We start from the raw sequence: 11,303 nt of genomic DNA, 5'->3' as shown, positions 1-11,303 counted from the left end.
ACTATTTGTTTAAATCTCTGTTAGAAAGTGCAATCGATGTTTCTCAATGCAAATGGTATTGGGATGATTTTAGGAGATGTTGATTGTTTGCATGTGTATTCCACAAAACTGTTCAAAATAATGGTAAGACAACATATTGTTTCATCTATCAATTATCATCTGGAGACATCAGTCGCTATGTCGGTCTATGTGTGTCCTTCAAGTACGGACAAAAGCGCTTCCAAAAACATGTTCTTAAAGCTACACTGTTTACAAATGTATAAAGAGACGTTAATATTCTTTTATAGAAAATAAACATACCAGTCCTTGGTTTGGCAAATATAAAATGCAAATCTGAAGAAAAAAAAATTCCATAAACAAAATGTGTTGTTTGGTCATGATTATGTGTCATAATTAACTAATTCATTAAGTTTAGAATTGTTTCCTTTACAAATTACCATATTTTTCTAAATGATATTAATTTGAATTCAAAACTTTAAAGTAATAAATAAATATATCGTCAGGGGTAGACGATATCGACATCTTTAAAACCACATTTTAGAAATAAGATATTACAAATTTAACGCAGATTTTAGTACGTCTATTCATGAACGAGCGAATAAAAATTGTTATCAAATTAATGCATTAAATTGAATTAAAAATTCTCTATAATACCAGATATCATATGAGTAAGGCAGAAGCTACTCAGTAAAACCGTGCATTATTCAGAATTTGTTTATATTTCAAAGTCAAATAATTACATTAGATGTATGTTTCATTATAATATTTTATTCTGATTGGCTAACTGCACATCACGTGTTATTCCGTAAGCAGTTGCATTGCTCAATACAACTTTTCACTCATGATAACACGTGCTCCAACAATAAAGTGCACAGGTGAATTAAATAATAAAATATATAAAATTCATGATTTCGTGATCATAGCTAAAAAATGTAATTATAAGTATTGAATGCTTCTTTTTGTAACTTTATAGGGTTGTAGAAGCGTTCACCGTGCGTACATTTTTAGAGAAGCGCTTCATACAAAATGTACTTCAGTCAACGCTTTTACACCCCAATAAATTTACAAAAAGAAGCATTCAATTCTTTAATATAAAAACGTTATAGATATACATCTTTATACAATACAAATCAGTTTTATCATTGATTAAGAAGGATTTGCATACAAATACCTCCTTTACTTTATTGTTGTCATAGTATGTCCCAGTTCAAAACATCAGCCTTTACTGTAAATAGGGTTCAAGATTGGCATACAAATACATCATTATTTAAACCGTTATCAGATGTATTTTATTGCCTAATCTTATCATGATATGGTTTATTTTGATGAAACAAAAGACAAAATTAGACAAACAATAAACAACTTGTTGTAGTTACGGTACTTAGACAGTGTTTCATTTGAGTTCATTCATTTAATTTTGATTTGCATTTACATTAGTTCACAAAAATACAGGAAGAAAATGGTGAGTTATACTTAATATTAATTGATGAAAATATGTGAATTAAAATAATAAACCTGCATTAATTTACATGAGTCTTTTGTAGACAAAACGCGCGTCTGGCGTAAATATAAAGTTTTAATTCTGGTATTTATGATGAGTTTATTTAAATGATCATAAAGCTCTTCAACTATTTCGGTTCTTATACATCCTTTGCTTTGCGTCTGGCGTATATACAAATTTAGTCCTGGTATCTATGATGAGTTTATTTACGTATTCGGGTTTGGGCGTTCCTGATAAAGGTAAATCCAGAAAAAAGGCTACCGACGCATGATTATCCGGATTCTTTTTTTTTTTTTTATCATAATTGCAAATAGGAGTGAAGAGAATAAAAGGATTAATATTGATTAAACATAAAAGCACATGATAGATAAGTGTATGGGTGTCTCGAAATGGATTAGTTAGTTTCAACGGTGTTATGAATTGTACGATTCATACAACTAACGGTATTTTCAGAATGGATATTAATAAACATCAATTGATAAATGATGGACTGACGAATCGGTTACACGTTTTTTTTCAGAACAAAAGCATATATTTTCTTGTTTTATTTAACAGGTGATGGGTAGTTGTAGATGGGAGTAAAAATGAATTGATGTGGCTTTTTTAAGAAATACAAACATTTTCATTTCAGAATTATACAAACGCCTTTATTTGTATTTGCTTTGCAACTTTGCTAATGGTTCAACATGGTAGTAGTAGTACTGATTGTAAGTTTTAATGTACAACATATGCATAGTTCACAATTTTACTGTATAACATATTTACTTATAACATTTTACTGTATGTCAAATATACTTCTAACCGTCTTGCTGTACAACGTATGTACGACTCACAGTTTAACTGTATCAATTATGTATTACCCACAGTTTTATTGAACAACATATGTGCAGCTAACAGACTTGTTGTATAACATATGTATTGCTCAAAGTTTCATGGCAAAGTATATGTACTTGTAACAGTTTCGGGGATGCTTGTCCCCCTGATTCAAAATAATAAGCGTTAACAAAAACTGCTTTAAAAGGTTAGTTTCATTAATTGTTAAACTAAAAAAGGAGAAAAAAACGGAAAGTATCGTGTTCATGTTTTGCGAAATAAGCTATTTGGCGGTAAATTATTCTCTGTAGATTATATATAGATTTTTATATTGAAATCATTGAATTATCGGATTTATCCAATAGAGATAATTGAATTATCATTTTTAAAGTCTGCACCTCGTCAATGATTTTACAATTATAACCTATCGAAATTGAATAGATCCGATAATTCACTATTATCTATATAAGAATCTGTTTTTCCAATGATTAAACAAAAATTCCCTTCGAGTGTCTTCCGCTTTCCACAAAGTTGTCTATTTCATTTTAACACCTGTTAACATAGTTTGATTCACCCAGTAGGTAAAGGTTATGAACCTTATACTTATCCAATTATCTTCTCGGCAACACCGTGTTGATTAAATGTTTGTTTCAATGGGTGCAGAAAGGGATATATTGTCAAAGAAGTTAGAGAAACTTATATGTAGCATTAGCACCTTCAAACTGTAAAATAAAAGTCACAAGATTTTTTTTTGTATTTAAAAAAATAGATTTTTTTAATAAATTAGATACATTATGAAAAGTGTGTCAAGTGTGTCAAGCGCTATCAAAAGAGTGTTTAATATTGCAATCCCCAACGTACATTCACATACCATTTAATACGCAAAACATGGAAAAAAAAGTTTCTTAGTACATAAAGGTAATAGAAAACGAAAAAACATGTGCCCGATAGATATTATATGGTCAAACGGTAATCTTAAAATTATAATGTGGAAGGCTAAGAGTTCACTTAAAATCCCCAAAAAGCAGTGACAATAGTATCGATCCTTTGTTCTGGACATCATTTGGTAATCTTTAATGACGAATTATTAAAAAGCTTTTTATAATATATGCATTCTTTTTTTCAACCGCTTTGATCATAGTAACCATTTATTGAAAGAAAAAAAACTAAAGAATTTATTACACAATACATTGCTCAACGAATAATTACACAAAAAAATATCTCACCTGATCATCCGGGTCACATCGATACAACTCTTTTAACATGTTTAAATGTTCTAGTCAAGAGTAGTAGACCCATATTGCTGCTCAATAGTTATTACTCAACATAACGAACAACTCAAAATAGTGAGATATAATAGGAAAAAATACTTTTATTTTTTTTATTTTTTTTTATTTTTCACTGACAGCTGCAGCAGAACCGACGACAACTTCAACTATCACCGAACCGACGACAACTTCAACTACTACCGAATCGACAACAACATCAACTACAACAGTGCCGACGACAACTTTGACTACCACAGAGCCTACGACAACTTTGGCCACAACACCTACGACTGCAGCTACCGGAACAACGAGTGCATCAGGTATACATGGAATCGAAAATTTTTACTTTTGATTTATATCATATATTTCTTCTGAAACATCGAAAAAATCAATAAGATATCATCAGAACTAAATTTAAATAAAAATATCACCTATGAACTGGAAGCAATATGGTAAAAAACAATCAATGCACTGTATGAAAAAATAATGATAAAACAGCATGATCCCATCCTTCCCTTAAGCAAACAAAGTTCGGAGAGGACCTGATTAGTTCCGCAAATACAGACAGTGACTGTGTCACTCAAGACCAGTACAGCTACGACGATAAGTTAATGTAACCACAAAAAAAAAACAGGATCAACGTACATCATCTAGAAAAGAAGGTCTTAGTTAACTGTAATTAGAAGGGATGTCTTGAACTCAGCTATTAAATCCTTGTTACAAAAAAAGTCCGCCGTGTAAGCAGTTAAGAAATAATAGAATGAAACACAAGCACTGGAAGGTGTAAGCAACCAATTAAAGACTCATTTGTAATAAAGCTTTCAAAATTTAACATCAATGTGTCCATATGATTATATTCTTTAAAGTAAATCATTAATTTTATTTAAAACTTGTATAAATTCTCTTTCAACAAAAGTTGATTATCTATAATTATAACACGCCGTAAAATCAACAGATTGAGCTACAATTGATTAATTAGAAAAAAAATTGTGATTTGAGGTACACCAACCAAACCTTAATGACAATTTCAAGATAACTGTTGAAATCATATATTTCAAAAATAATACACGATGGTCATGAAGTAAAGATTCTCGGCACTGACATTGTTTTTTATCATTTTAATAATGTATTATAGTATTCTTTAATTTGTCTTTATGAATATTACTTTTACTGTTTAGTCTGTTTTTGGAGGTACTCATTGGACATGGCGCTTTACTTTTACATCTTGTCATTAAGTGATTGTTCTATGGTAATTTTGTATTATTGTCTTTCATGTTTACTTAAATACTTTATATGTGAACAATTTTATGTCTACTTGTTTTTCTAATCTGCCAATTAAGTTTTTTTTTTTAGATTTCACACTATAAGCAAAATATGCATTCAATATAATTTGTTTTGTCATCTTCTCAAGCTGCTTGACCAAAATATATTACTCGTCTAATATTTTCAAATAATTCAGAAAGGCATTCTAATGGGAGATATTGGATTCACTGGTTAAACTATAGTCGATTTATTGTGCATTAAGAATTTAAAAAAAAAAAAAAACAGAAAAGACGGACTCATCAATGGAATATACCTTTAAATCCGACAAAATCAACACATTAGTCATGCGTATTTGGTCGAGCCTACTGGAAGCAATCTTTATGCATTGTATTCTTAGACGTCAATGTCTACAGACAGTGTTACTTATTATTGACTTGTATAGATATAGTTGGTTTCTGTGTGGGATATATTGTCGTTTTGGTTTTTTGTTGCACTTAAGTGTTTCTGTTGTTTCGTTGTTTTCCTCTCATAGTTGATGCTAAGGCAAATGTTAATGCGGAGTAAAGCAAACAACAATCAATCATTCATTCTTATACAATGTAAGTGATTTGTTTCCCTCGTTCTAGTTTGTAACCCGGATTTTTTTTCTCTCTCAATCGATTTAGACTTTTCAACAGCGGTATACTATTGTTGCCCTTATTTAAAGCTGATATGGCTGGCTTATGAACATATTTTACACATTTGTCAAAAATCCATTCACTTACACTTGCAACAAATCCGCAGCTACCAAGTATGAAATTTTATACCGGTGGCATTTGTGATGAAAAGCCAGTTAATTATAACATTAAAAGAAAAATAAATTTCAATATGTTTTTACATAGACACATTTTTCAATAACGGTCAGGTTCGGTCTTTTTATTTTTCATAAAAAAAACTATGTTATCGATAATATATGAACATTTTGTTAAAAGTAATAGTTCAATAGTGTTATTATCAGTTTAAATGGCAAGAAAATAATTTCTCCATTTTGCGCCTTACACATATCACTTCTTTGCGAGAATTGTAATATTGAACAATAGAAAAAGACCATAACCTCTTCACAAGGAATGCATAGACGGTGATAATGATACAACCCAGGCTGCCTACGATTAGTGATTTACATTAAACTATTGTACCTTTCTACAAATGTTATAATGTGAAATCAATCGAGGCACTTTTACGCCGAACAAGTCAAATTTTCTAGAGTACCTGGGATCATCTCCAGTTGTTGATGGTATTGTGTTGATCTTTTGATAGCTTTCATTGTGAGTTCTTGTTTGTCTTAGTATCGTCTTTTCGTTTTTTACCATGGTGTTGTCAGTTTACTTTCAAGTTTGGGATGATCCTTTCACATCCTCAACATCTTTTTCTTGACATATTGTACAGATAATTGTCTATTGTAAAGGTATAATTGTATCCTTGAATGTATTTATTGTTTTATGTTGGGTAGCTGTCTATAATAAGTTTATTCAATTAAAACTAGGAGAACTAGCATGTACATGTAGAAAGTACTACATGTATATAAACTAGGATGTGTTTTGATTGACAATGAGATAGCTATCCAACAGATTGCAAATACAGCGGATATCAGCAACTTCGGTACACCGTCTGAGATTCAACAATAAGCAACACCCATATTGTTTATTCAGCTTTAGAATGCCTTGACCAGTAGGAAAGTGCAAAGAGTTAAAAAAATAAAACAGCCCATAGGAATGTGACGCGACACAAACATTCGGCACCTGCCTTAAGAGTAGGCATTGCAGTAGTGCACAAAATCAGTATGTGTTAATGTGGGTCTATGAATAATGTTTCATGTTTTGTGTCTTCCTTTTTTTTAAATGCTATAAATCAAAAGTTTTGTCTTAGAAAAGGTAATTGGTGATATCAACCTGGTCAGACTCCGTGTTGAAGGTCGTACTTTGATCTATAATGGTTTGCCTTTTGGAAAAAAAGTGACTTGGAAGGAGTGTTGTTTTATTGGCACTCAAACCACTTATACCACATCTTCTCATTTATATTATATTTTATTTTGCAGATTCTGATGACAGTGGTAGTGCATCCTTAGATGTCAGTTTTTATCAGATTGTTGTATGCGTTTGTATAAGTATAGCCTCGTCCAAAAGAACATGTGTGCTACCTACTGGTATTTTTTCATAGACATTGGAAGAGGACGACAAAACAGGATGACAAACTGAATTCTTGTTTCTTTTCTAAATATCTTTGTGCAAGTTAAGTTGACATCAAACGATCAATCAATCTAGAATATTTAAACAAGCATTTTTTATCGAACTTATATTTTTTAATAGTAATGATCGTAATTCAAGGTAGTTTGCTATTCTGTTTAAAAATAACAAACTTTTCAAAAGACTGTTTTAAATTTAAAGTAAATAAATAAAGGAGCTAAAAAGGAGAAAACATACGGATCCGTATGCTTGTTTTTGAGATATTAGTCATTGAAAAGATTGCTCTCTCTTTAGATGTTCTCCTACATTTAATATTGCTCCTTTTATCAATAAACAAAATCTATGAAAAATAACAAGAACTTTTTGAGATTTTCAAGGCTAGCAATTTAAAGTATATGCAATAAAATATAGAAAGAAAAGCAGAAGTTAATGTGCAAATTTTATAATGGCACTAAATTGAAAACAACATAGAATTAAAAAATATCTGGCAAATGTTCAAAACAATAAGGCATGTAAGGGAAACGAACATCATTAAATCGATAGATAATATCAAGGCAGAAAATAAAATCCCTTAAGTTTAAAAAATTGACTAGTTGGCTTATTTCGGAACTTATGCTCATTTACATTGACTGACAATTAAACTTTCATTTAGATACAGTCTGATTACTTCAAAGTGCATAATTTAGATTTAGATAATGATTCTAATTTTGTGTGTTATTATTGATATGTTTGCAATAAGAATTGGTCAGTACAGTTATATGTGTGTGTGTGTGTTTTGTTTTATATTAAATGTTTTATCCTCTTCTGGTAAAGCGTAGAACAGGAAATTCAGAAAGGGAAGGACAAAGACCAAATTTAAAACGAATTATATCATAAAATATTGATTATTTATTTAAATATATACTTGACTTCTTTGTTTTCAGCTTTATGTCATTTAATTATTTAAGGTGTTTTTTAAAGAAAAAAGGATATCGAGGCCAAAATAAGAGGACACACTTGGCAGTGCAATCTTTTTTGCTGTATGTGCAAGCTACGCCTATTGTATACATGTAGTTTACATTAATATTGAACCATAAGATTATCTCAGACATTTTTTTGTGTTACATCTCAGAACATGTTTTCATTGGAGTTAAACCAAAACAAAGATCTGTGCCCGAACTTAAAGATTTGATTTTAACTACAAAAGTTAGTATTTTAACGATTTTTAAATGCAAAAATAACATGAATAATAGACGAAAATTACAAATAAATTATAAATAGATATGAATAAATGACTATGTGGTGAATTTCTAATTTACTTTTATATTATTATGCACTTTCATAGGCATCATTTGAGTATGTCCTAAAACCGGCTAAAAGTAAAAGTATTAAAAACAAAAAAAAAGTTTTTCTTTTTTCTTTAGGCTGTCTCACCTATTTCGAGATATTCATATATGTAATAGAGCATGCTCTTTTTAAAACAGTTGGGAAATAAATCATACTTTTTCAACCATATAAGTTATGTTATATTTTTGAATGTATTTATATTTGAAATTTAAAAAGAATTTTGTTTTGGAAAAAAAAATATATAAATTCCTTGCGTCCGAAACGCTTTTTTGGATATTCCTTCATCAGGAAAGCTTTAAGATGTATAGCTAAATGCAAATTAGTTGAACCAGTTGAACAGCTATAATAAAAAGACAAGTGGGTGTTTTATTGGTAACTTCTGTATATAGTTACGCTCAATTTCTTTTAAAGTGAACTTGCACTTTAAACAAAAATGTTTATTATGTTTATTTCGACCAGAACACTGTAACATTTGTTATAGGGAATTAACCTAAAATGTAGAATGCATACCTAGAACATACAGCAATTGAAACAATAAAAATTCTTTGCAACAATTAGGATTACAATGTCCTATTTCATGCACTGTAAATTATATTTTAAAGCTACATCAAGAAACGATTTCGGTTTCTAGGTACTTTTCTTCCTGATGTAAAACATGATATATATAGAATTGAGATGTATTAAACTATAACGAATGGAGAAACATCGGATTGCACGAGTTTCTTTTATGGAATTGGTTCTTCGATGAATTTACAATATGGAGACAATATGTTTATTCCTTGTTTAATGATCTGTGAAAAGATATGTTCTTTATAAGTCATATGATGTTATCAGGTATTTCTGATCTTTATAACATAAAACATATTAAAAGAAAAAATTTGAATATGACATGACTTGAATGAACCACAGAAAATAATCAACTGGTTGACAAATGTATAAATCACCTAAAAATCAGAAAAAAAGATACATTTAATGACTTTGTTGTAAATATGCAGTCGGTCCGAGCTTACTGTGTAGCATCGTCGCCATATATAGGTACCCCCTACATTGTGGGAAAAAAACAAATGTGAAGTCAGGTAATGTCGAATTCTTATTTCATTACATTCTAAGTTTTGCTGACAATTAAAAGTTTGTGGTAGGGATTCCTCTTACCTTTGCAATTTATTTAGCACTGGCTGTGATCCCTTATTGGCTGTCTATCTCTTTAAATCGTGAGAATCGGATAGAGTGATACCTGTTTTACAAAGCATGTTACAAGATAAAACTTGGTAGAAACATAGTAAACCTTCAACTTTTTTTAAACTTAAAAAAAATGCTCTCTTTCCAAACTATTTTTAACGCCGAGAAATGCATGTAAATAAACCATATGAACCGAAAGGCGAAAAAGGGCGAATTGTTGTTCACTGAACGGGGATTAGAATAGGTACTTTTTTGCTTTTGTTATTTCTTAAAATTTTCCTTCTTGGGTACGCCTATCTGGTGTTGATGTAAAAATTTGAATAAAGAAAAGAGAGACAACTTCTCTTTGTTTTGAACTTTTCTGATGTGGACTAACTATCCGCCTTGTGGTATTGTACTCTTCAATGACAGGAAACATTCGTTTCTAGATGTATGATATTAAATCGTTTAATAGTTCTGCTATGAATTATATCTAGACGGTGTGGTATTTTACATTTTAAGTATCCAAACACTTAGACAGACTATATAAGTGCTTGTGTGTAGATGTTAAGACGGAAGTATCAAGAGGGTACTTGAACGTACAATAGTTCTAATAGAATAAATGAAATCGATAGGTCTAAAAAGAATAAGAAGATGAGTTTAGATTGTAAATAAGAAAATTATCCACCAAAGATCACATTAAATGGATGTAAGCAATTAAAGTCAACTATATGGCATTCAATAATCAGAAAACCTCATTCAGAAAAAGTTGGCCACAGACGGACTGACATAAAACATATGAAACAACTCAATTGAGAAAAGTATCGGCCTAATTTATAACACAGACGATTTGGTCTCTTGTGGAGAGTAGTCTCATTGGCAATCATACCACATTTTCTTTTTTATATGAACAAGGACGACCACTGAGTTACATCCTCTTGACTTAGGTGAGCCACAACACGAAGGTAGCAGGGTTTACCATATTTGAAGAAGCCAACCAGCCCCAAGTATTGTTAATGAGATTTTAAGATCGAGTTTATAAAAGTTATAGTATTGAAGAACACAAAAGAAGAAAGAAAATGCAAATCAATGACTAGACATCAATAATCTTAATTTTACAATTTGTCAACTAATAACGTATGCTAGTTTACAATAATTCTCAACAAATATTGGTTGGTTTATGTCTGGATTTTTATATGATACAGACACTCGTAAGTTTGACATTTTTCAAATCGTTACTTTTTGAAGTGTTCTTTAATTGTTCAAATAAGTTCGTATATGGATCACATAAAATTACCTACACTCTGGTTAATAAGCGGTGAAGAAATGATATTTCATCTTTTATTTATGTTGTGTCTTGTGTACTTTTATTTGTCTTTTTAATTTTTGGCCATGGCGTTGTCAGTTTTTTTTTCTATCTATGAGTTTGGCTGTCCCTCTGGTATCTTTCGCCCCTCTTTTTAAGTCTTTCAAAGAACTAGTGATTAGAAAAATAATTGGATGAGCGTCAGTAGAATATTTGATGAATACATCTAAAAAATGTGAAGCGAGATACCTTCATTTGCAATTTGCGTCTCTAGTACCTGGCTCTTTGTTTAAGAAATAATTGATGCACGCTATACTTTATTGTAGTTTTAACATAAGTAGGCATTATATTCGTGATGATTTTTACCCGAGCGATAGAATATAATGTCTACCCATGTTAAAACTAAAATAAAATATACTTCAATTTAAAAATGGTTTGTAGGGAAT

At 30.4% G+C, this 11,303-nt stretch overlaps 1 protein-coding gene across 1 annotated transcript; it reads left to right on the top strand.

Annotated features, from left to right (window-relative positions):
* Window positions 1-1,345: 1,345 nt before the first annotated feature.
* Window positions 1,346-7,979, top strand: LOC139488941 (uncharacterized). The gene is made up of 4 exons (XM_071274926.1): window positions 1,346-1,462; window positions 2,133-2,208; window positions 3,723-3,902; window positions 6,920-7,979. Exons 1-4 carry the CDS (start codon window positions 1,460-1,462, stop codon window positions 7,039-7,041), a joined length of 381 nt encoding a protein of 126 aa, XP_071131027.1. The 5' UTR covers window positions 1,346-1,459; the 3' UTR covers window positions 7,042-7,979.
* Window positions 7,980-11,303: the final 3,324 nt, after the last annotated feature.

This window comes from Mytilus edulis, chromosome 9, assembly GCF_963676685.1.
Source record: "Mytilus edulis chromosome 9, xbMytEdul2.2, whole genome shotgun sequence".
Classification (NCBI taxonomy): Eukaryota; Metazoa; Mollusca; class Bivalvia; order Mytilida; family Mytilidae; genus Mytilus; species Mytilus edulis.
Note: the sequence above shows the minus strand (reverse complement) of the source record. Positions and strands in the feature narration are given on the sequence as shown.